The sequence below is a fragment of the Eleginops maclovinus genome, chromosome 17 (assembly GCF_036324505.1).
Source record: "Eleginops maclovinus isolate JMC-PN-2008 ecotype Puerto Natales chromosome 17, JC_Emac_rtc_rv5, whole genome shotgun sequence".
Taxonomy (NCBI): domain Eukaryota; kingdom Metazoa; phylum Chordata; class Actinopteri; order Perciformes; family Eleginopidae; genus Eleginops; species Eleginops maclovinus.
In genome coordinates, this window is record NC_086365.1 from 2,602,385 (window position 1) to 2,628,951 (window position 26,567).

Sequence of the window (26,567 nt, forward strand, 5' to 3'; positions counted from 1 at the left end):
GTTGATGATTGAAATATTACTTTGAATGTTGCAATCTTCCTTGCACTAAATCTAAGTTTTATCCTGTGTCAAATATTGAGTGCGCTTTCATTTCAAAGCAGTTTAAGGTAAGAAGGAACTCAAATTGGTTGCAATGGGTCTTTTTCTCATTAACATAAGATCGTTGGCATTTTTATGAAATGTATTATCATCTAAAAAATGTTTGGATAAAAACTCTGATGATTACATTTCTCTACATACATTTGTAAAAGAAAAATTGAAGCAGATTATATCAGCTCATATTTTGGTAGTCTACATTTCTGCATGATATAAAAAGGATGCAGACACTGCCATCTTGTGTCATCCCGTCACACTGCAAGGCAGTTATGGTTTCCCTGATGCAGTGTAGCCGATAGAGCTCCTGCGGTCACGTGACTTTTGGTTGGGAGCCACCATTTTGGCAGTCAACATGACCACCGGTGCCAGTGTTTTCTTACCGAGCGAGTATACTTCTCATTTTAATTCAAGTGAAATTCGGCTTTATAGTACAAAATTAGAGAGATTAAATATAAGCGACCCATATAATTCACCCGGTGTGCTTTTCAAGAGCATAACCTCCTGCTCTGAAGACGATGTACCCGACTTGCGCTACGCAGACATCCACAGCTATCTTGTAAGCTTTCCATCAGTGTACTCAGGAGACTCCCTCAGAGCGTACAAAAGCTTGGAGGCTTACAAATGGTGTCAGTCCGGCTTCGTAAACAACATTCAACTGTGGAGTCTTACATCCAAAAACTTCGGCATCATCACTGCAAGGGTAAGTATTAAATTATTCCAGTTTGATAGGCAGTGTCACGTTAGCATTGTTTGTTTATTAGCTTGGCTAGCTACGGAAGTGTCACGTTAGCATGTTTTTTAGCTTGGATAGCTACTGCAGTGCATCTGTAACTTGCTAGTTTGTATTTTTGATCGTACTCAACCAAAGTGGCTGGCGTTTTTTACCTTTATTTATCTGTTTTGGAATTTCATATAGGTTAATCACTCCCAAAGGCTTAATGAAAGTCAACTAAAGCCATGGGTGGTGGTGAGGAACGACGGTGTTGTGCTGGGAGCCCACTGCAACTGCACAGCGGGACTCGGGGAGAGCTGCTCTCATGTGTCAGCTGTTCTCTTCAGTCTGTGGGGAAAAAACAACGCAAGGCACGAGGAGATCAGCTGCACATCCAAAAAATGCAAGTGGGCCTCTCCCAGTGAGGATGCTGCGAAGAATGTGGAGTACCTGCAGGGCAAGGACATCATATTCAACCATACTCAACAAAATAAAAAGGGGAATTCCACCAAGGGTACCTCTGCGCCCCCATCTTTCCCACCCCTGACTGCTGCTGAGCAAACACAGTTCTACCAAAATCTCTCACAGTGCCGGACTCAAGATGGGAAGTCCTGCAGACCTGCAGTCCTGTCAGTTGTTCGCGGGTACGCCACATCCTATGTACCCAAGGCTGTCAAGCTAGATTTACCTGAACCCCTTACCAGTCTGTATGACAAGAAGGCAAGAGACCTGAACCTGGCTGAATTACAAGAGCGTGCAGAAGGAATATTTGAGGACTTGACTGTCACTGAAGAACAGGTACATAACATATTCTGTTTACTAATGACTGAAATCTAAGATCTACCATGTTATGTGCACGTGTACTGTGTGTGCGCTATCTTGCAATGTAAATGAGAAACTGTTTGGATTGCCATGTTTTCAGAGTGATATTGTAGAGGAGGAGACCCAAGCACAGTCCAAGTCCAGAATTTGGTTTGATCAAAGGAGTGGTAGGGTGACAGGATCTACCTTCAGAGCAGCAACAAGAACAGACCTCAGAAAGCCAGCCGTGTCTCTCATAAGACAGATATGTGACCCAAAGTCCCATGTTTTCAGCAGTGAGGCTACCAGGTATTCATGGGCAGAGAATTCCAGCCAATGTCAACATGCAGTTGAACATCCTAACATACTCCAAATAGCATCCCAAAAGTTTCTGCCTTGTTGTAAGGTGTCAGCTGATGTTCATCATCCCAAAAGTAATGGGCATATGCATTTGATTACTTATTGTATGAAACATTGTGACATGTGCATCAGCAGACACCTTACAATACAGCTGTATCATGTGGGATGATATATGCCACATCTTCAGGAAGGTACTGACAAGTCAAGGGTAGTGTGTGTGAGCATTACAACTGCATGTTGAAATCAGCTGGAATTTCCCTGTAAACTAAAATAGGGTGTGCAGTGTGTAATCTCTTCTATGTATGTGTTAACTTACTTACGTACAACATATGGTGTACAAGAAAATTAGTGTGAGGTGAATGAACAGAGAGGGTAAATGCAGTAAGTACTAGGCTATTCTTTAAAAAGAAGTGTAAAACCAAGTACAGCATTAAACATTTGTAAAGGGCAGGGAGGTAGCAATGTGGGGTGGCATTACTATTGTCCAAAACTCATATTTCCATTGTTTCTTCAGATGGGGATGCAATAATGAAGAACTGGCCAGAAAATACTACGAAATGCAGCATCGCCTATCACACACAGACGTCCTGGTGCGACCAGCCGGATTTAGAATTTCACCTCTGCACCCATTTATCGGGGCCTCACCTGATGGGTATGTGTCCTGTAGCTGCTGTGGTACAGGTGTCTTAGAAATGAAGTGCCCATTTTCTGCAAAGGAGCTTTCTGTCAATGAAGCTGTAAATTCTGTTGCACACTTTTGCCTTGAACAAGATTCCCTAGGAAAAATTAGACTTAAGCGAGACCATGCATACTTCTACCAAGTGCAGATGCAGCTATTTGTTACCAAATTGGCATACTGTGATTTCATTCTGTGGACTGAAAAGGAAGGTGATTCACCCTTTGTGGAACGCATTACATTTGACCCAGAATTCTTTCTCAAAGAACTTGAACTTGCTCGTGACTTCTTCCTAAAATGCATCATCCCAGAGCTGTTAGGCAAATGGTTTTCTGCACCAAAACAAGCAACTGCAAGCACCGATCCCCAGCAACAGTGGTGCTACTGCCGTGCACCTGCGGCAGGGAATATGCTTGTTTGTGCCTCAGGGTTCTGTGCCGTGAAGAGGTTCCACCAAACCTGCCTTCGGATGAAAAGGGTACCGAAACAGTGGGTGTGTCCTAGTTGTAGGAAACTAATCAATGCTCAAAAAAAAAAAACATAATTACTTAGTCTTACTTACTTACGAAATGTGTGAATATGAATGAGCTGATGCAATGTAAATATTTTATTAATTAATAAACAACTGTTAAACCAATGTCTTCTGTGTCTGTAGCAGTATCTGTAGCGATCTTAAAATGTGGATAGGTCACTCAAATCTAGTGAGTGAGAAAAGAAGTCACAAGAAACAAGTGAGAAGCGAATCAAAAAGGTTTATTTTCTGTTGACGCACAAATTCATCACTCAAAGGGCACCACAGAATCAGGTACATTTGTTAGTCCACAACATACACTCACAATTTTATCAAGATAAGTAACATCATTTTCTTTCTCTATGTCTGTGAAAGTTATTGGCACAGTGCTTTGTAAGATAGTATATTTCTGACGAAGTACTCCTATGACTCTTTCGATGTGAATCCTTAAAGAGGCTAGAGATCTTGTATTCTCTATGTCAGCAGGATCTAACTGTGTTTTTCCACGAGTAAATGCTGGAATTTTTAATTCAGCCTGACACCTTTCAACAGACTCTTTCACCAGAAACCCCCTGTCTGCCAAAACAACATCCCCTGGGAGAATATTAGGTAAAAAAGTACTGTGTTCTGTAATGAACTTATCACTGGTGCGACCTCCCCATCCAGTAGAAATGAAACAAATTGAACCTTGAGGGCAAATGGCAATTAAATATTTCATGGTGTGATGTGATTTGTATCTTGAGTAACACTGCGCACTGGGTCGCAATCTACTTGGTTTCTCTAGAAATATTTCAAAGCAATCAATGATACAAACAGTCTTCTCGTAGTCACCATTTCTAAATACATATGGAAGAGATGTTCTTAAAGATTCTCTTTCAGGCCACACCACTAGGCTTGGCACCAGTCTACAATACATCAAATTAACACAGTTTTTGAAGTGCCTGGAGACAGTAGTTGGGTCGATGCCAAAATAAAAACCCAAAAAGTCAAATGTTAAGTTCATTCGAAGCTTCATCAAAGTCAACATGTATTGTTGAAAACATGTTATTGATGATTTAACTTTGAGAAATGGAGCCAGATATTGAAAAATGGTCATGAGACATGCATAGGTTGCCAGCCCAGTGAGGACATTCACCTTTTTATCATTGTTATTTAAACTAATCTCTGTCAGGGTCTTCCTATTAATCTTTTCCCTTAACAACACATTTTCAGCCCTTAGAGCTTGGCATTCTTGCTCAAGACTCTGGATGCGGGTACAGCAGGTTTCAGAGGTGCATGGTGGTGTTACTGGTTCAGGCTGGACAGGATCATCGGCTGAGTCTTCCAACGGATCTGTGATGGGGGGCTCCTTCAAAGGCTCTGTGATATGGTCTTCTGGGGCTGCATCAGTTGATGTCCTGATGAAAACACAGAAGCAGCAAAATAAGCTTTCATGCATACAATACTGATGGCAGTTTGACATGTTTACATGTTTACAGTTTGACATGTTTAATGGAAATCATATGATATTAGCCTTCATTAAATGACTGGTGTGACGTTATTGTTTATAACCATATCACGGCAGTTAACTATTTGAAATAAAATAATCTGAATAACACACCGATCACAAGTAGACCCAACATGTAATCAGACAGGAGTTTGATCTACCCACCTTTGACGGATGGCTTCTGCAGATATCTTTGCCTGCTCTACTTTGTGCAGTTTAGCCTTCTGCCTTCTGTTAAAAACCTCCAGTCTCGTTTTATGTCTCCTCTTCTCTGGAGATGGAAGGTAATCGAAAATTGAGGGGATAAAATCCGGACTCAACGGATTATCACTCTTTCTCCCTACAAAATAAGAAGGAATATTTCAACACGGGTTTGTTTACCACTAGCTTGCTACAAGCTAACTTGCTAACTGGCTAGGCTGCGCCAGAGCCACACTTGTTGAGTTAAAAAGGGACATCACAGTGTCCGTTAGCTATAATAACTGGGTGCTACTTCTTAAATTAAACTAATTAAATTTAATTAAACTGACCAGAAACTTTTTGTAGCATTGTACTGTATTCCTTCACCCACCTGATATGAAGTGATCACTGCATAAGCGAAAGCCAACGGCCGGGGGGTCCCATCTTTCAGTCTTTTTCTGAAGGCTCCTGGCTCTTTTAATCGCTCCAATCCACTTCTCCCTCCTCTCCGCGTCTTTAGGAATGCGATAATACGATACACCTTTCTTTTTCCCACGCCTATTTGTGCAACCTGGTGCACAGCAGTTATCCACCATCCTTGACAGTCTGCCAGTGCCTGTCAATTTACTGCCGCGATGACTGCCAAAATGGCTGCCCCTGTCGTATCTCGTCACGTGACCAGCATATATGACATCATCTGCAGGAGCTCTATAGGTGGGGAGGGAGAAGCTTAATTAGAGACACCTGTGAGCCGGGGGAAGGGAGCAGTGGCAATGGCAGTACAGAGGAGAAAAAGAAAGAGACATTTAAAAGACTTAACGCAGTTTGTCTCCGTCCTTTGAAGAAACGTACATGAGTAAAGTACAGAGAGTTATGAGTCAGTTTTCTAGAAGCGGCTGTGTTCCCTGGATTCCCGCGCTCTGCTGCTGAACAGGTAAGCTAATGGATGCTATCATGCTAATTGTGCTAGTTATCTTCAGTCTGCGTTTCTGCACTTCCCTGCATGGCGTCTAATTTACTACGCCTATGTTTATTAATTATCAGATAATATAATCACTTTATCATTGGGGTTTTTTTTCTGCAAATGAATTGTACATATTTGAAGGCTATGGGTTTATGATTAGTCTCAGGTCTGGTTCACCGGCCTAAATATAGTCTATTTAATACTTGTAATAATGTGTATATATATTACATGCGATTCTGACAACAGTTTATTTGAGTTAAACTGTGTATGTACATCCTAAGTAAAAAAAATGCATGTTTTTCTTCTATCTTTCAGTGATGCATGTTTTGCCACAAGTTCTTAATGAGATTGATACTGTTGGACTCAGTACTAGTCAGACTACTGCCAACAATACAATGAAGTACTTTTACTCTGTAGTTTTTAGTATCCTCTGTCAAAGTCCCCCTCCTGAGTACAAAATGCATCTTTTTTGCTATCTTTAGTAAACGTTAGAGAATGATCTTCTTGATACTGATATTGTTGGACAGAGCATTTTAAGAGCATATGGTAGACGCATGATATCAACACTGCTTCCAGTCAGTACTCCAGCAGCAGCATTTGTATCCCTTGGGAAGTCTCATCAATGCCCCATGACGAGGAAGCCACTTTTTGGGGTGACTTTGTGCCAGGAGCTCGGTATGTCCCATTCCAAGACTAATAGAACACAGCTTCAACATGCAGTTCAGTCTGCCTTCCTGTGTCCAAACTTTAATTTGGATGTGATTTAATATTATTGGAATAATAATTAAGTCTGTGGATTGCATTTGCTCCAGGTCATGCGCAGATGAGACAAAAGTCACAGATGGCGACCACAGTGCCTGCCCCACCACTGATGGTAACCACAGTGCCTGCCCCACCACTGATGGTAACCACAGTGCCTGCCCCACCACTGATGGTAACCACAGTGCCTGCCCCACCACTGATGGTAACCACAGCGCCTGCCCCACCACCTTCTGTTACAACACAGGCACACAGGGCCAATTCAGGGTGACCCTTGCACAGGTAAATATTACATTTAAGCACTGGATGTTATGCAACACCTTTCCGAGAACCAGCACCTTATCGTGGTGGAGAGGTTTGTGTGCCCCGATGAACCTGGGGGCTGTGTTGTCTGGAACCTTGTGTTCCTGGTAGGGTCTCCCATGGCAAATTGGTCTCAGGTAAGGGGCCAGACTAAGATTGGTTCAAAAAGACTTCATGAATGAACATAATTGGAAGCGAGGATACCCGGCCCGGAGGAAGCCCGGGGTCCCCTTCTGGAGCCAGGCCCAGAAGGAGGACTCGTCAGCGAGCGTCTGGTGGCCGGGCTTGCCACGGAGCCCGGCCGGGCACAGCCCGAAAAAGCAACGTGGGCAACACCTCCGCTTCTCCGTCCCGCGGGCCCACCACCTACGGGAAACAACGATGGGGTCGGGTGCGCTGCCAGAAGGGTGGCAGTGAAAGCAGAGGGTCTCGACGGACCAGACTCAGGCGACAGAAGTTGGCTTTGGGGACGTGGAATGTCACCTCTCTGGGGGGGAAGGAGCCGGAGCTTGTGCGGGAGGTGGAGCCAGTCATTGGGGCTCTCTGCTGGAGCTGTTACCTCCGCGACCCTGACGGAAAAGCAGGAGAAGATGGATGGATGGATGGATGGATGTTATGCAACATTTACACTACTCATTTAGTGTAAGTAAGTCCAAAATAATAATAAAATGAAATATGGATTCACATCTGTAAAGAGTGTCAGTCTCATCTCTCACACAAGACTCACTTTCACAATAAAAAGTAACTGTGTGTTGCAGGGTAATTCATCAGGGCAGATGACTCAAATGGTGCGCAAAATTGCCTGCAAAACCTTTTTTGTTTTTCTCACTGCTTCACCACCACTGCTGCCAGGAAAATTGGACACTCACACCAACCCTCAATCCTTTACAACAACAATCTATCACACGCATCGGATCCACAATAGAACGGGACATCACACACCCACTCAATCAGTACCTTGCCCCACTGCCACGGCTGATGGCATCCGCTGTGACAACCCACACTTTTGCTTTGCCTGATGACTGCCCTGTGGAGCTCCATGTAAAAATTGAGGATGAATCATCCCTGAAGGCAGTTGTGACCTTCAGTGATGGCACAGCGTGGCTGAAGAAGTAGTCATCCAAAAGATAATATCACACTATAAAGGTGTCACGTCCAAGAAAACTGTTGCCCTCTTCCATGACAGGTGCAGGAAGATAATGTATATTTTATTGGGGCATTTAATACGACTCCACGGAAGAGCCAAACAAAGGCCTGCCATGTTGATATGCGACGACTCGACAGTCCTTCTGCAGTCCATGGCTTATCACTTCTGTGGTGTCATTTATCAAAGACCTTCCCTGTAACACAAAAGGGGTGCCAACAGCAGGTACAATAAACAAAGCTTTGATGTAAAATGTGATTACATTGCATTATTCCATCATTAGTCTTATAAACTACAATGTGTACAGTCTGTAAACCAACTGATTGTGAACTATGTTATTGATGTACTGTAACTAATATGTTCAACTGCAGAAATACACTGGACAACAAAACTCAAAGGCACTCTGGAAAACCAGGAAAATCTGACGTTTTTGCACATGCGTGCAAGATCACATTGAGCGCCCTTCAGAGGGAAAATGGCGACTCTGAGGAAGAAGCAGAAGGTACAGTTTTTTTTACTACACTTGTCCAAAGTCATAAAGCATTGCTATGTTAGTCAGCAGGTAATTGTGTCATTAAGTTATATTAGGAGTGCTAAGATAGGTCAAAAGTAATAGTGATTCACCATCAAAACTGTGATGCAACTATGCTGAATTTAGTAGGTTTCATAATGAGGATGAATAATAATGAATGCAATAATCCATTTATTTTTCGGCAATGAAATGGTGTGGACATGGAGTGATGGAAGCAAAGAAAGCAGAACAGGAGTTTGACACCCATAAATCAGCCTTTTGTTTTCAGACAGCACAAAAACATGTACATGTATTTTTGAGAGCTAACCCTTGTTATCCTGTTTGTTGAAAACAACATAAATGTTTTAATGTGTGTCATTAACACTTTGTTGAAGCACATGTTCCATCACAGGTCATCCCATTTAGCATGGTTAAACAAAGCCAGGAAGCATTTGAAACGCATTCATCTAAACCAGCGTGGAATCTACAGCTTAATGTTGCATTTGCATTAGCATAGGTAAAGATGGAAGAACTGTAGATGCTAATTGTGTGAGGAAGTGATTAACTATGACGTACACTGAACAACACATATTGGACAGTGTTGTAGGTATGAGTTTTACATTAAAGGCCATATTGATGTTTCAGCTTCTATACAGGATCCACAAGAGAAGGCTATGGGTCAACCTTCATGAGAAGCATGCTGAGGATGAAACACCGGGCGGTAGATGCTTCACCAGAGGTAGGAAATTGGAAGGACACATCATCAGGGAGTTCATCAGAGGGACCAGATATAAAGAGTTCTTGAATTGATTAACGAAAAAGTAAAAATGCAGATTTGAATGTTCCATTTACAATGTGGAACTCGTGCTGTTCACAATCTTGCTTTGGGACCTACACATTATATAGTATTGTTTTTGTGACCCTCAGCTGACCTCATTGCGGAAGAAAATAGAGACCAAGGTGGTGGTGTGTAAGGAAACCGTTTTACCATCCATCACTGTGACATACGGACCCCAGACCCCACCTGTGGCTTACAGGCGTGGGATTTGGTCCATATCATAGGACAGAACCAGCGCTCGTAACAAGTCTCTGCACTACGCATGAATCCAATAATCACATAACGCTAGCTTCATGGGACACCACTAAGCCTCATTAGTTCCCAAAGCCGAGAAAAAATCTTAAATTCTTTAAAAAAGTGAATCTTAAAATGCACCCACAGTTATATAACTGTTAATATTTAATACACAAGTAGTCAAATGTAGTCACTGATTCTCATTTATCAAAAAAAAGTCCTAGTACACAAGTATGCTGTTAATATGAAAAGAACGCCCTACATATAGTATGACGAAAATACATAGTATAGTATGTTTAAAAAAAGTCATAGTACAGTATGCATGGTATGTGTATTAAATATCAGGCAAAACTACAGTATCTATAGTAGTATTCTGTTGTGGATATTTGTGTTCATAGGTAGTGTAGAAATACACAGATGTATAGTCATTGGGTCTAATGACATGGATGTTATTGGAAAAACTGAAATGATCTTTTAAAACCTTTTTGGAAAGTTAATTCATCACAAAGAAAAATGTCTTAAGCATGATTTCCACCCAAACAGGAACTTTTGAGTCATTTAAACAGTAATTAATTGATTTTCCTTAAATCTCAAGGACATTTATATTTATGTTTTAGTCCAGTATTCTTTATTTTTGAAAGTTCTGCACACAAGGTACAATCACATTTCAAACAAGTTATTTTGAATGGGAAACTCAGTGAACATGAGTATTTACACATTGCCTTTGTAAATGTAACCAGGCTACAAACTGAAGCCGACATTGTGCGGTCCACTTTCATACATTCAGGCTTCAGATTCAGCATAAAGAACCATCTGTTCAATAGTTGAGCACTAAAATGATTCTACTGTTACCCTCAGATTTAAAAATGTGAAAGATCACGCTGAGCAAAGAGAACAAAGTCTCCAGAGCTTCAAACACAGAAATGTGTCTGCAGTGAAGCTGAACCCAGCTCAGCTTCTGCCTGCACCCCCTAGCAGCACGCTGTTAGCACAGAGCTTTATCTCATACATAACATTTGATTTCCTTTTGCATTTCTGCATCTCAAGTAGATTCGGGTTGGCCAGAGTACATTCAGAAGAATACATGTCTGTATTGTGGCATTAACTAGCAGCTCTACTACTCTTTCTAATAGATTTGTTTATGTTACAGCTCACAGGAACTTCAAAATCCAGCTGCCTGTTCTCATGTAGCTGCTGCATCCTGAAGGTAAGCGGTTCAACCCCACAAACTCCACACATTATACCTCACTTTAAGAGCAGTGTAGCTAGTCACGGGACCAGCACTAGTTACTCCATGTGAGTTAAATTGGCAAGAAAGTCTGGACACCCCAGGGACATGAGCATGCACAGTTCTTCCCAGTGGCAATCTTTGGGTCCATTCTGGACCAGAAATGATCCTTAGAGCTGAAAGTGTTTGACAGCAGTGTGGACCACCTAACGTGTACGTACATTAATGCAAGTTATGGGTTCATGGAAACACTGTTGTAAACTCTCTAGATATGGCTAATTAGCTATTTCCTCTATTTTGTTACAATGATATAAATGTGATTTGAGAAGTCCACTGCATATTTAAATGTTTCCCATGAGTGAAATCTGAATATGTATGTTAGTGAAGACGCAGCTCCTGTTTTGCCCACCATGACTATGGCACGACGCAGACATGTCAGCATGTAAACAGTACTGTGGAACATTTACATTTCCTATCTTCAGTTGATGATATGCATACATTGTTTTCAGTCCTAACTGACTGTAGTCCATAACATTATTAACACAAGGGTTGTGCACTTTGTTTCAGATGCACAGAGGATCAGTCAAAAACATCTTCCTGGGAGGAAATGAGTCGAGACTCCCCGTGATGCAGAGTGAAGAAGGATTCTGGCATCAGTCCTTTCTGTTCCAGGACCTCTCTGAGACGCACCGGCGGCTCCAGGTAGTACTGATGCAGGAAACAAGACCAGAGGAAACATGAGTACGTTTGTTACTTACTTTCTAAACAACGCAGCCTGAGGGTGCAGAAACTGTGAGATGTGATATTCACATACCAGAACATATTGGTGTGTTTACTTCAGGAGCAATCTGGTTTAAAAGGGACAGTTCACCCCAAAATCAAGAACACATCCTTTCCCTTTCAGCTGTAGAGTTGCTGAACGTTTGAGATACCAGCTGCAGTCTGCCTGCTATTGTTGCTAAAGGTTAAAACAATGTCTCTTTCCAGAAATCAGGTAGGAACTCTGTTTTCTTATTCTTAATTTCTGGAAAGAGACATCGCGGGTTCTGCGCCACAATCAGAGCATCCTGTATTTAATGATATGAATTCAAGAGAAGGCAGACATACAGTGGTATGCAAAAGTTTGGGCACCCCTCTGAGATTTCATGACAATTTGCTTTTCCTTTATAATAGAAGATCACAGCAACAACATTTGTTTTCCTACAAAGATGTAGACGTTTTAGTGTTTTCCAGACCAAAATTCTTAGGGTAGCATTACATAGTTTTATTATAATAAAATAAAATGCAAAAAATGGGATGTGCAAAAGTTTGGGCACCCTTATAAATAGCATTCATTTCAACACCTGTACGGATTTATAGCTGACAGGTTGCTGCACAAAATTGCTTTGATTAGCTCATTAGACCTTCAATTACAAAGACAGGTGGAACCAATCATGAAAAAGGCTATTTAACATAGGTAATAGCTGGCTGTGCCTGGCCTAGGTTCTTTCTTAGGGAGTGGCAAGATGGGGACCTCAAAACAACTCTCCACTGACCTGAAAGCTAAGATAATCCAACATTATAAATTAGGAGAAGGGTACAAAAAATTATCTGACAGGTTTAAACTGTCTGTCTCCACAGTCAGAAACGTAGTTGTGAAATGGAAGGCCACAGGAACAGTCCGTGTGAAGGAAAGATGTGGTAGGCCGACAAAAATAGGGGAAAGGCACAGGCGAAGGATGGTGAAAATGGTCACAGAGAAGCCACAGACCACCTCCAGAGAACTACAACAACATCTGGCTGCTGATGGTGTAGTTGTTCACCGTTCCACAATCCAGCGTACTTTGCACCAGGAAGAGCTCATTGGAAGGGTGATGTGCAAAAAGCCTTTCCTGAGTGTTAATCACAAGAAGAGTCGCATGAGGTATGCAAAAGCACATCTGGACAAGCCAGAAGCATTTTGGAACAAAATACTGTGGTCAGATGAGACCAAGATTGAGTTATTTGGTCATAACATGAACAGGTATGCATGGCGAAAAAAACACACTGCATTCAATGAAAAGAACTTGTTGCCCACTGTAAAATTTGGTGGAGGATCTATCATGTTATGGGGCTGTGTGGCTAGCACAGGTACTGGAAAACTTGTTAAAGTTGAGGGCCACATGAATTCCTTACAGTACCAGGAGATTCTTGACAAGAATGTTCTAGAGTCAGTCACAAAGTTGAAGCTACGCCGGGGTTGGATTTTTCAGCAGGACAATGATCCTAAGCACCGATCAAAATCCACCAAGGAATTCATGCAGAAGCACAGGTACAATGTTCTGGAATGGCCATCCCAGTCCCCAGACCTTAACATCATTGAAAATGTATGGATTTATTTGAAGAAGGCTGTCCATGCACGGAGGCCAAGAAACCTGACTGAACTGGAGACGTTTTGTGTGGAAGAATGGGCCAAAATACCACCTGCCAGGCTTAAGGGACTTGTCTGTGGCTACAGGAGGCGTCTACAGGCCGTTATTGCAGCAAAAGGAGGCAATACTAAATATTAATGGAATTATTTCTTAGGGGTGCCCAAATTTATGCACATGCCTATTTTTGTTTGAATGCACATAAACATGTTTCTGTTTGACCAATAAAAGTTATTTCACTACTGAGATGTTTCTGTTACCATAAGGTATAACATATGTTAAAATGAAGTTGCTGCTTCAAAAGCTCAGCAAGTGACAAACTGATGCAGTGGTTTTCCTAAGGGGTGCCCAAACTTTTGCATACCACTGTATATTCAGCTGAGGTCTCTCACGGTTTGGATACACAAACACATGACTATCTGTTGTGAGTGTTCACTTTAGTTGCATTTATCACAATTCTATATGTTGTGTAGTGGAATAATGAACAAAGCGGGTCTACTTTGAAGGAATGCAGCAGTTTACAACAGTATGGATGGTTGTAGTGGAAACATGCACTCGACATCCCGTAAAACACAGACTTGCACTTCAAAATAAAAGCATTTCCAGTTAAGCATTTCAAAACTAAATCAGGTAACAATATGCTTCAACATTTCTCAAATCAAAACAACAACACTATATGCTTATGGGTTAAAAGAAAGATATATTTTTGTTTCTGCAAATTGGGGGGACGTTCTACAAGTATGCAATAGTCTGCAAGCCTAGCAGATACACTAGAATCAGCTGGCCTGTCTAAAGGAACAGAATTCACCTAGTACCTGCTTAATTAAACATTGTGTGTTTTTCAGAGGAGGTTATGTGCTGGAGACTCTGCTCAGAGAGCTGACTTTCCCAGCATACAAATCATGTGTCAAAAAAACAAAGTGTACTCTACTTTCTTTAGCTCTTTTAGCTAGCTCCTCATCAAGAATTAATAAACATGTCCCCTGTATGTCAATAACTGTATACTGCTCACCTCATAGGCGAGAGCAAACGTTCCCCAGTGGATGGCCACGGACTGTTTGGCCTGAAGGTCCTGGTGAACCTGAACAGCCTCCTCTGGATTTACATGCTGCCCCTGCATCATGTCCCTGGAAAAACAGAATGTTTCTTATGTCTGTCAACTCTTAATAAACAGAAATGATCTCTAGTGTTAAATACCTCCTGCACCATTTGGTCATTGGATAGTTTTAGGTGGAGTATATCACAAACATTATCTTTAAACTATGGCAAGTCCAAGTCTATGCAAGAACTCACAATGTAATAACCACGATGACTGGAGAACAAATATAGGCATGATAAATTAGGCACTGTGAATATATAATATGCAGTACCTGGGCAGGTAAGCTCCGATGGGGATTGCTGCGAGGTCAAACGGTCCGAAGCGACGTCCGATCTCCTGGAAGGAAGCGCAGTAGCCGGTATCTCCTGCGAAGAAGAACCGATGGTCCGGACCCAGAATAGACCAGCTGCCCCATAAAGACTGGGGAAATACATAAATATAGTTTAACAAACCTGGCCTTTACATTCTGACCTTTCTGTGATTGTGTTTTTGCTAAATGTTCGGTGGCTCATTTGCCTGTACTTTAGGTGAGTGCAATAAAACAAAGGTAATATTTAAATGTTACCTTGTTATCGTCGAGCGCAGTGCGTTTGCTCCAGTGCTGAGACGGTGTGCAGACGAACGTGACGTCATCGTGACCGGGGGACACAGTTCTCCTCCCACCAATCCAGCTCCATCACATTCTCACAGCCTGTCTTCACCAGCCAGTCCATCAAACCCAGGGGCACGAACCTACACACACACACACTTTTATGTCATGATTGAGAGTGTAAACTGAATACAATCCAGACTGGATCTTAAAGAGGACATATTCTGCTCATCTTCAGTTCAAATCAGTATGTAGTGTCTCTCCTGGGACATGTCTCCATGCTTTAATGTTCAGAAAGCTCTTTATTTTTCTCATACTGCCTGTGCTGCAGCACCTCTTTTCATCCTCCGTACACGTACAATGTGTTGGAGCACTAGCCAATAGAATCGCGAATGTTGTATAGTGATGTCACTCCCGGAAGTAAACAAAGGAGTCCAGTGGAGGCGTTTCAGGGGGGATTTAGACTTTGCAGACCATTTACATGCACTACAACCTTCAGGAAACACTAGAGGAAAAGGGATAACCTCAAAATGTAATAGGGTGTCTTTCAAATGTACTTAGAGATCCAGAACACGTACCAGCGTAGCTCCCCTCCGAAGCGGGGCGTTAAGGCTGGCCACAGACCCAGCATCCAGATGGTCGTAATGGGAATGACTGATGACGACAGCGTCGATCCTGGGCAGCTGTAGCAGGAGGGCGCAAAATGAGGCCTGGGTCAAACACTGAAGGAGGTCTTAGCTTTTTCCTTTCCTGAAAAATGTAAAAAAAGGTACTCAACCTGTTCCACAGTGCAGGGGGGGCCCTCTGTACCTTTTGGGACCCATGAATTGGAAGGGGGAGGCCCTCTGGCTGAATATTGGGTCTGTGAGGATATCAGCCCGTCCATCTCAACTAGAACTGTGGCGTGACCCAGCCATGTGACTCTCAGACCGGGGGCCAGACTCAGAGAGGTCCGGGTTCTGGACAAAGTACGGTTCCAGCACGGGGAGCTCATTGTCCAGAGCCTACACAGGAGAGGGGGACGGGGAATGAAAAATATGTGGAGTACAGCAGACCCACACGTCTTATGAATTTGCTTGATCATACTTTTCAAAAAGTATCCCTAATCCCCTCTTACTCTGTTAATATATGAAGTGTTGTATGCTCTGCACACGTTGCAGTGGTCTCCAGTTCAGACCCCTCTCACAGAGGAAGGAAAGGCTCTTTGAGCATCTTTCTTTAGTGGGTTTTAAAGGTCATTTCTGTGTGTGTAGTTAAAAAACCTACCTCCTTCCAGAATATTGCTTGCGACCGTAACATGATAAAAATGTCAATTTATAAACCTTTCTGGACCATGAAAAACGGTGCCATTATTGGGTTAAACATGTTCCTGCTGCTGTGTGAAAGCAGTGTTGAAGCCGAAAGAGCTCAGCAAGGTTTCTACTTGCTTAATACTCACAGCAATAATCCACACACAGAAGAGCAGAAACTGTAGATGAACTATAACACTGGTCACTGTAAGGAGAATACAAGTGAAGCCACACAGTGGTGGAAACATTTTAGGTAATATTTGAGTTCGCCTTCCAACACTTATATTTATTCAGTAACAGTTTTTATTAAAGTAGGTTAGCTTAGGGTGGAGCTATCCTGTGCATCAGCCACCATGTCCTGGGGTTAAATGTAAAACCTTTATAACTGATGCGACACTGTTGAGACTTACAATTTATTATGTTAACGTATTTGTACCCACCTCTTTACTGGTTGGTACATTGCTGTGATTTTTATCCAGCAACAGGAATCTGAGCAGGGTGGTGTAGGAAGGGAAGCGCCATGTGGGCCAGGGGTTTTGTCCAGCGGCCATTTTTGTCCCGACAGGACTTTGTCACTTCCTCCTACAATCAAAGTAAACAACGCCGTTTTAGTGATTATAGGAAGGCATTTCAAACGACAATACGACACACTAACGCAACAGGTGGAGAACAGGAGAGATGACTCTAAATGTTTCACTTAATCTTTATCTTGTAAGGCGGTTTTATTAGGATAGTTTTTCACCATTCAATAACACTCACAAGAACACAATGTCCTCAACTACCCAATACAAATAATTACAAACAGTTTCCAAAACTATGAAATAATGAAGCTATAAAATCTCCAATATGGCAGGTTGAGGGACGGATAATGAAATCAGATAAAGTGAGGGAAGAGGAAACTATGAATGTGTTTTAGGGGACAGGGGCATGATGGGAAGTGAGGATTTACCTCCAGCCGGTAGTCCAAACGGAAGCTCTTGCGGGAAGAGCGAGACGAGCTGCTCTTCCTCGGAGTCTGAGGATCTACCTCCCCCCCCACTGCCCCCTCAGCACACAGCCGTCCTGCAAACAAGTAAACCTTCAATCATTTTCAACTTCTGGTGGCTTTGGGTATGAAATGCATTTATATGCACCATAAATGTCCAACATAACGTGTCTGTGTTTATCATCTTACCTATTTTAACAACCAAAGTGAATACTCAGACCCAAAGATATATTCTCTTTTCATCCATTCCACATTACCAATAAAGCGACATGCCCTCCATCAGTCCAAAGACAGATTTGGTAGTGTTGTGCTACTAGCGGCTAAAGGAGCGTCAGGCTGCTAGAGGGAAGCCGAGCAATGGAGGTTACTTTCTAAGATTTTCATTTTCAATTTTAAAGCTTTTTAAGCCCTAACAGACATTATTGATCTCAATAGGATGAGATTTTGGACTGCTCCTTCTGAATTTAAGGCTTTAAAAAACGTGTCCCATCAAACTCAATCACAGTGACGGTAAATAGAACTTTTCACAGCAGTTTTAGTTAGTGCTGACATTTCAAAATGTAATGCATTAGCAAACTGTACTTTTCTGTGGACATATGATCATGTTATCCTAAGAAGGGTGGCAGTTTAACCCACTGTGATAACAACTTCCATTGAGATTAGCAGTACACAATAGATTCCTTGCCGAGTCATTGTTCATGACCAAAGGCTTGCTGTAATAGAGGGACATTTGAGCTTGTGATAGCAAATTTGAGATCAGATTTGGATAGTGTGGGTAGAATCACATATCCCCAGACAAAAAGGAATCTAAAATGAGCGTAGGGACGTGCATGTCCTTTCTAGAATTTACCACACACATCTAGTTGTGACTCCATAAGGAGGCTGCTTACCTCCACCAGGCCCCTCCTTTCCTCCAGAGCTGCTTTGCCTGAAGATGATGGCTTCTCCATGGGCTCACCACCACACCTACACACACACACCCACACACACACACACTTTAACCTACTGCTTCATCCAGTAGAACACAGATCGACTCACCCTGCAGCGATAACAGATCACTTTGAAACGTGTGACAGCTGAACTGTAATCATTTGCATGACACAGAAAGATGGTTATCAGACACACACTGTTTAAATGACACTGCCATCAGGGGGTGGGTGTGGGAGGGGGGCAGTGCTACCACAAAGTTAGGTTTTTATTACCTTTCTAATGTTCCCTTCCTACAGAAGTGTCTTTTCTTCTCTGGTGCCCCACTATCTTTGGAATTAAGTTAGGCATTTTTTTACTTTTCTTTAGCATTTCTGTACGGCCCTGCAGTCCCATTTCTTTTACTGTGGATAAACTTTATTTCACACAAAAACAAGGGCAATCCATGTTAGAAAAGACAACATTGAATAAAACAAAGTGATTAAGCTATGCTGCAACATGTTAAAGCCCAGTGCAACAGCTACAACGAGTTCCTTATGCACAATATCCGCCTAAACATGATGGTGCAATTTTGAACTTCTAGTTGAGCCCTACACTGAGAACAGGTCTAGTTTTAGCTGTGCAGACCTGGGGTATAATAAAAGATTCCTGGATCGACTTTAGAGGAATACAACCTTTCATAGGGAAGGTCGCAAAAATTAGGGTGAATTTGATATTTTAGTTTAAGGGTAGGGGAAGAAACAGCTACATTTACTGAGAAAATAAATTGATGTTGGCACTTACTGACTCCAAAGTAAGCCTAATCATAGCCCTTCCTTATCCTGCCATTATCCACAGCAAACACAGGGTAGCACACACCCTCTCTGACTCCTGTGATCACCTCATCTCAACTCCTTCATGCACTTATGAGAGAATGCACTTGTGCGTGGCCTTCATTGCTGTTCCGTATTGATTTATTTAGGATGTGGTGTTTTTGTGGCAGGGTATTGATGGATTCTCTGTTGTGCTAAGAGGAATGACGAACTCTGCCTGGTGTACACACATAAACACGGTAATGCAACAGAAGCTCCACAAGTATGTGTCCTCTTAGGGGAACTCAATTCATTTAAGCTATGGCGTGCTGATGATGCACTCAAACTCATGAATGGACTTAAACTGCACAGACTCTGGGACAACAATGGACGACGACCAAACAAAGATCAATGTGGCCAGCCAGCGTGCCTGATCATGCAACAAATATAGCCTGAAGGGAATTTCTTTAATTCTTAAATCTCTATAAGCATGGTCTAAAAAACAACAACAGGATGTACATAATAACATTTATCCTGCCAAGTTTTACATCATGAAAGCAGTTAAATGTCTAAGAGTGAGCAAAAAAATTAATGCTATTAACTTAATAGCATCACACACAAGTCCTAACATGAATGTGTGTGTTCCTTGAGATACTGACTGCCAAACTATGCGATAAACTCCCTTAACATTTTAGCTATTTCCTGTTCAAAGTGTGAACAGGCCGGTTAGACAGCAACACATTACATGTCACTTATTAGACGCTTTTATCCAAAGCAACATAAATGCATTCCATACTGTGGGCAATCCCTACAGGAGCAAATCGCAATACCTTTATCCGTCCCACATTAACACTGTTACAGCCAAAGTGAAGAGCATAAAACTGGAACATATTATTTAAGAGGCATGCATAACATATCACAGATAAAATGTAAATTAAAATATATGTAATTTACAGAAATGTACGTCAAGGTGGACAACTAAAAGTATAGCAGTGTAGCATAAAGTAGTGCGTGTAGTAACACTGGCTTTATTATTAATGTAATCGATAAGCACAGGTAGTAATGCTAGGCTAAAACACATTTCACCAGAAAACTAGCCCAGCAAAATGTGTCCATTTGGGGGAAAAACCGAGATAGCATAAACCAGATTAAAATGCCATAAAGCCACCATGCACTCACTGTCGAGTGGCACAGCCATGGGCTACAAAACATGCCTGTTGTTACCGTTTTCACCAAATTTACCTGAAAACTTGAACGCAGCAGAACAGCACCGGTTGTTTTCTCAGCAGGGAGACATGTCTGTTGTATTTACGGTAGCCATAGACTGTGTTAACGCGAGCTGGACAACACTATCAGGAGATGTGCGGTTCCCTAAGTGTCTCCAGTACAGTTTCCATTGCTAAAACGCTAATTTGTTTAGTCACCAGCGAGTGTGAAGTTAAAGACAGCAGCGACTGCTGTGGAAAGATGTCTCTGGACAGCGTTAAGCCGCGCGGAGGATCAGCTCTGTGTCTCTGACGTAGGAGCAAAACCCTCTGGTCACGTGACAGTCCACAAAACTCTTGTGGGCTGTTTTCATAAATAGACAAAACGCACTAAAATAGACACGGGGGAAAATAATATTTACTATAGTGAAATAATAAAATGTCTAAAATATGCATATAATTTGTATTAATGTGACTAGTAAATGTAGTATTTTGTCTGTTATTTTGCTATACTAAATCATTTCGTTAATAAAATAACAATAATACACATTTTAAAGAAAAATAGCTGATTTATTTTCTCATACATTGCATTGCTTGGGTTTTGATTTATATGATCTCTTTAACTAATGTAATGTAGTAAAAGAGAGAAAATCGAGAGATATCTAATTTACTTTGAACACATTTGATATTTGAGCTCATTTTTTGTGTAAAAATATTTGTTTTATGTTTTACAATATATAAGTAAATTAAAATGCAATCCATTTGAAATACAATTCACTACACTTGAATAGTTTTGAAACCACGTAATTGTTGGTTAAAAAAACGCTAACTGGCGATCAAATGAATGAGCACTAAGGTGGCAACCAGGGGCGGAGCAGGGGGGGGGGGGGGAGGCTTCTGGGGCTCAAGCCCCGAATGTTTTTTTAGGTTTTTAAATTAAGGGTATCGTCAACTTTGTGTAATTTCCCCTGTGTCTCTCTGACTGGTCCGGCAAATAATGTTTTGGGTTGTATATTGATAATTGTAGAAGTATAGTTATCCATCCATCCATCCATCTTCTCCCGCTTTTCTGTCAGGGTTGCGGAGGTAACAGCTCCAGCAGAGAGCCCCAAACTTTCTTTTCCCTTGCCACATCAACCAGCTCTCACTGGGGGATTCCAAGACGCTCCCAGGCCAGTGAAGAGATATAATCCCTCCACCTGGTCCTAGGTCTACCCTTTGGTCTCTTCCCAGCTGGACGTGCCTGGAACACCTCCCTAGAGAGGCGCCCAGGTGGCATCCTCACTAGGTGCCCGAACCACCTCAACTGGCTCCTTTCAACGCGAAAGAGCAGCGGTTCTACTCCGAGTCCCTCCCGGATGACTGAACTTCTCACCTTATCTGTAAGGGAGATGCCAGCCACCCTGCGGAGAAATCCCATTTCGGCTGCTTGTATCCGCAATCTCGTTCTTTCGGTCATGACCCATCCTTCATGACCATAGGTGAGGGTAGGAACGAAGATGGCCCGGTAGACAGAGAGCTTTGCCTTCTGGCTCAGCTCTCTTTTTGTCACAACAGTGTGGTAAAGCGACTGCAGTACCGCTCCCGCTGCTCCGAATCTCCGGCCCATCTACGCTCCATTATTCCCTCACTCGAGAACAAGACCCCGAGATACTTGAACTCCTTCACTTGGGGTAAGGCCTCATTCCCTACCTGGAGTGGACAGTCCATCGGTTTCCTGCTGAGAACCATGGCCTCAGATTTGGAGGTGCTGATCCTCATCCCAGCCGCTTCACACTTGGCCTCGAACCGATCCAGTGAGTGCTGAAGGTCACAGACTGATGAAGCCATTAGGACCACCTCATCTGCAAAAAGCAGTGGTGCAATCCTTAGCCCACCGAACTTCAGACCCCCTCCCCCACGACTACGCCTCGAAATCCTGCCCATGAATATCACAAACAGGATTGGTGACAAAGCGCAGCCCTGGCGGAGGCCAACCCTCACCGGATATCGGTCCGACGTGCTGCCGAGGACCCGGACACAGCTCTCGCTTTGGGAGTACAGAGATTGGATGGCCCTGAGTAGAGACCCCCTCACCCCATACTCCCGCAGCACCTCCCACAGTATCTCCCTGGGAACCCGGTCATACGCCTTCTCCAAATCCACAAAGCACATGTAGACCGGATGAGCATACTCCCAGGCCCCCTCCAGGATCCTTGCGAGAGTGAAAAGCTGGTCCATCATTCCACGACCAAGACGAAAACCGCATTGTATAGTTAGCAACATTTTTATTTCAGAATGGGCACGGCGGTGGGCCCACTAGGGTTGCTTCTGCACAAAGAGGTTAAACACAGATCTTTATACATTGGGCTTGTATACCTCTCTCTTCTCAGAAAATAACGAGAGTGGTTTTCTACGTGTTTGAATGCAGTTTAACGCCCTCGAACCTCCTAGGTTAGCTTTGGGCTCAAGCCCCGAATGTGTATAATGTAGTGCTGTAAAAGTTAACGCGTTAATTTTGGCGATTAATTTTAAACATGTAATGCATTAACATTTTTTAAGGCAATTAACGTGGTTTTGTTTACTTCTGGTGGCGGCTGACCCATAACCTTTGGTCACGTGCGCGGGCAAACTACGGAAACATATCCTAACTAAAGGAGAGTCTATGGCGGAAAGATGGATAAGGACGGACTTTTAGGGGGAAAGTTTCATTTTAAAAAGTTGCCTGACGGCTCGTTGGACAAAACCAAGGCAATTTGCACAGTTTGCAAAGCCGAATTTAATTACCACAGAAGTAACACGTCTTTAGCGTATCACCTCAAAGCAGAACACCCTGCTGAAATTACCTCGGGACCTCGCCAGTCTACACTACAGGAGTGTGGCACTCGTGGGCGAATAACGAAACCTGTAACTGAAAAGTTAACCAATTCCTTGGTTACTTGGATAGTTAAAAACTGCTGCCCAGTTAGCACAGTGGAGGATGATGGACTGAGAGAAGTAATTCGTGTTGCATCGGGAGATACCTCTTATTATTTTCCCTCGAGAGGAACCATCGTGTCAAGAATACACACGTTGCAGTGGCGGCTGGCCAATAGAGGGCGCTAGGGCGCCGCCCCACCACTCACCTCTCACTACATTTCCTTGAATAAGACATAAAAAAAAATTAAATAAAAATGAAATAATAAAATAAAAATATTTTGAAATATATGTATATATTTTTTTAGATGTGCAAGATAAATATTTCATAGTTAATGATGAGTAAAGTTGTTTCGTTCGTTGAGATTGTCTGATTGGTGACGTATTTCCGCCCTGGGGCGGAGGAATCTTTGCCCATAGACTCTCGTTAAAAGTTGTACATGCGCAGTAGCTCCTCTTCAATACAAGAGATAGGACGATGTTGGGGCGCACCTCTCCTGTGCCCCGAGCTGAATGCTGCTGGATTTGGCGGCGGGGCTGACGTCACAGCCTTCTGTCATAAAGTATATGTATTGTCCATGTTATATATGATATATATGATTTAAATATATAGATATAGAGATAGATCTAGAGATAGATAGAGAGATAGATAGATATTTATTATATATGTATATTGGCCCTCTGTATAGTAATATAGCACATCTGTATATTTGTTCATACTACATCTGTTTATACTATGCCAATTATTCCCACCTCTTTATACTGCCCTTATCTTTACATAATCACTCTTAACTGCATATACTGTAGGCTACATACTCTATATATCGCACTTGTTTCTCTTTGCACTTCTATCTATCTATAATGTTGTTTTTGTTGTTTTCATTTATGTAAATACACTCGTTTGATACCTTAGTACATGTATGCATGCTTTTTAAAATTTTTATATATACATTTTGGAGTTATAGCCCCCCCTGGAGAAAACTCCACCAGCCGCCACTGACACGTTGTATGAGGATGAGAGGGCAAAGCGGACGAACATGCTTGAGCAAGCAAAGCACATCGCGGTCACAGGTGACCACAGGACGTCTGTCAACAACGATAATTATTTGGGCGTCACAGCGCATTTCATTGTTCAGGACTGGACTCTGCAGTCGTTTGCACTTACTGTGAGTAAAACCGAGGAGCGACATTATGCCGAGGCATATGCTAACCATTTTCTGGATGTTGCAAACGAATGGGAAATCAAGGATAAGTTGACCACACTCGGCACTGACAGCGCTCGTAACATGGTAGCTGCCGCGAGGCTACTTCCATTTGAACACCTGCCTTGCATGGCCCACTGTCTGCAAAGAATGGTCACAGTCTCACTTAAAGACAGTGGATTTTAAAGTGTTCTGGCCAAATGTCGCAAGATTGTCGGGCACTTTAAGCATAGTCCATCTAACGCTCAGGAATTAAACGAACAGCAAGTTGCACACGGACTTAAGCAAGAATCACCTGCTCAAGATGGAATTCTACACCAGAGATGGTAAAGAGGATGCAGAGAAACACATCTCCACTGACCACTACCCTGGCGCAGCAAAAGAGCAAGGTTGTCATGTTGACTGACCAGGAGCTTACCAATCTGCAAAAGCTGGAGGAACTACTTGAAACTTGGAGGTAAGTTATTTATTTCTTGTTTCTTTCTTTCTCCCTATCTCCTGTGTACAGTATATGTGTACCGTTTTCTCTCTCTCACGTGTGTGTGCTCTCTCTCTCTCTCCATCTCGTGTGTGTATGTTGTTTTCTCTCTCCCTCTCTCTTTCACCTGTGTGTGTGTGTGTGTGTGTGTGTGTGTGTGTGTGTGTGTGTGTGTGTGTGTGTGTGTGTGTGTGTGTGTGTGTGTGTGTGTGTGTGTTTGTGTGCACTGGTTCTCTGTGTTGTTAATAAAGATGTACTGAAATGTTTAAGACCTTGTGCTTTCCATTGCTGATATGTGACTGAACTGCTGGGGGCAGAGCAGTATGTCTCCTGTTCAGTGGTCTTGCCAGCCTTATGCCACTTGTTCAGAGTTATGGAGCCCTCAGACGATGATCCAGTTTATGTTCTGAGGTTCAAGAAGGCCTTTACCATAGACCTAGCTCAATGGAAGGATAGCACCAACCTCAAATGGCTGAAGATCACTACTGCCCTTGACCCTAGGTTTAAAGACCTTAAGTGCCTTCCAAAAGATGAAAGGAGTGAGGTGTGGGCTTCAGTACGTGACCTGATGATGAGAGAGACACGTGCACACCAACCACCTGCTGAGACAACAGAGGACCCATCACCAAAGAAGAGGAGGAGGATGTCCATGTTGCTGTGTTCTTCTGATTCAGATACAGATGACGAGGAGGAGTCCATAGAGCATTGTCTGGATCGCTACAAAGCAGAGCCAAAAATGGACATAGAGGGGTTTCCACTACAATGGTGGTCAAAGAGAGAGGGAGCACATGCCAGGCTGGCACCCATTGCACGCAAGTACCTGTCAACCCCTGCAACCACAGTGCCTTGTGAGAGGTTGTTCTCACTCTCAGGCCACATCATTCAAAAGAAGCGAGCTTCTTTGTCCCCTGATAACGTAAACAAACTGGTCTGCCTCAGCAACTGGCTGAATGTAAAGAAGGACTAAGTGAATTATGTCTATGGAGTGAAAAATGTTCAATGTTCTGAATTATTTTTTGTATTTGCACTGTGCATATGTGCACCTTAAGCCATTAAAATGGTCTTTGAATTTAAATATACTTTTTCTGTGTTTATTCTACATTAATTTGATGATTGATTTTACATAAATATTCATTATAAGCTTCAGTCTTAAGTAGAAAAATGCAATTAATTTATTGATAGATTAATCGCGATTAATTACAGAAATGTGTGCGATTAATTAGTTAATTTTTTAAAATCGATTGACAACCCTAGTATAATGTCTGGCTCCGCCCCTGGTGGCGACCTTTCAGATTACAGGATGACCGTGTTACATTGGAATTATTTTAACAAAACTGAGAAAATGTGTGACATAACGGCTGAAACCCTCCACAAACACACATCCTTCCATGATCACTCTGTGGAGTATTTTACTTAAATTACACAAAACGTGAATAGTTCACTCACCCTGAATGTGTCCTGCTGATGATCGGCACCTCGAGCGCGCAGAGCCGGAGCACAGCCGCTGCATTCAGCCGCTCTGAGAAGTTACTAAATTTACACCCCAGCAACAAATGAACCGGCCGGCACAACACTGACTTCATGCTAGCCCTTTGTGTTGAATCATAATTGCTTTAAAGTATTAATAAATCCCCGAAAGACGGCAAAAAGTTGAATATTTGGACATAAAGATGTGTACAGCTCGAGGAAGTCGCTAAATCCGGACGGCAGAGTTGGTTGGAAATTCCACCCAGATGCTTTCAGGGGCTTCCGGAAAAGTGAAAATGATAATCTTGGCTCAAATGAAAGGCCTATATTAACTCTTTAGATACAAAAACAATATCACCATTGAATCGTTAAGAAATGTAATAACGTGTGTTCTCAAATCTGGTCAAACGTGTATGTATTGTTGGAGCACAGCGTTTTGCCTAAACTGAT

General features: G+C 42.5%; 2 protein-coding genes and 2 long non-coding RNA genes across 9 annotated transcripts; 2 read left to right on the plus strand and 2 right to left on the minus strand.

The window, feature by feature from the left end:
- The first annotated feature begins 282 nt into the window (after positions 1-282).
- Positions 283-3,272, plus strand: LOC134879328 (uncharacterized). Of its 3 annotated transcripts, none has more exons than XM_063905780.1 (3): positions 283-796; positions 1,013-1,606; positions 1,731-3,272. In XM_063905780.1, the coding sequence occupies exons 1-3, from the start codon at positions 449-451 to the stop codon at positions 2,136-2,138; spliced, it is 1,350 nt and encodes a 449-aa protein (XP_063761850.1). In that variant the 5' UTR covers positions 283-448; the 3' UTR covers positions 2,139-3,272. The 3 variants fall into 3 exon arrangements, with proteins under 3 accessions (XP_063761850.1, XP_063761852.1, XP_063761851.1); XM_063905782.1 differs by having other exon boundaries at positions 2,484-3,272; XM_063905781.1 differs by having other exon boundaries at positions 1,013-3,272.
- Positions 3,273-3,377: 105 nt separating this feature from the next.
- LOC134879151 (uncharacterized) lies at positions 3,378-5,489 on the minus strand. Its single transcript, XR_010167798.1, has 3 exons — positions 5,214-5,489; positions 4,808-4,982; positions 3,378-4,553 (listed from the first exon to the last, which is right to left on the minus strand). It is a non-coding gene; the product is annotated as an uncharacterized LOC134879151 (long non-coding RNA).
- Positions 5,490-7,819: 2,330 nt separating this feature from the next.
- LOC134879152 (uncharacterized) lies at positions 7,820-14,739 on the plus strand. Of its 4 annotated transcripts, none has more exons than XR_010167799.1 (7): positions 7,820-8,217; positions 8,364-8,494; positions 8,731-8,807; positions 9,149-9,242; positions 10,726-10,782; positions 11,186-11,544; positions 14,210-14,739. It is a non-coding gene; the product is annotated as an uncharacterized LOC134879152 (long non-coding RNA). The 4 variants fall into 4 exon arrangements; XR_010167801.1 differs by having other exon boundaries at positions 11,371-11,544; XR_010167800.1 differs by lacking the exon at positions 8,731-8,807.
- Positions 8,722-26,389, minus strand: napepld (N-acyl phosphatidylethanolamine phospholipase D). Its single transcript, XM_063905494.1, is given in 16 exon segments — positions 8,722-11,511; positions 14,203-14,317; positions 14,561-14,709; positions 14,855-14,932; positions 14,934-15,021; positions 15,457-15,479; positions 15,481-15,561; positions 15,657-15,680; positions 15,682-15,752; positions 15,755-15,812; positions 15,814-15,882; positions 16,608-16,703; positions 16,705-16,749; positions 17,117-17,212; positions 18,010-18,118; positions 26,097-26,389. Coding segments are annotated over 16 exon segments (1,368 nt in total). The 5' UTR covers positions 26,234-26,389; the 3' UTR covers positions 8,722-11,382.
- Between the last annotated feature and the right edge of the window lie 178 nt (positions 26,390-26,567).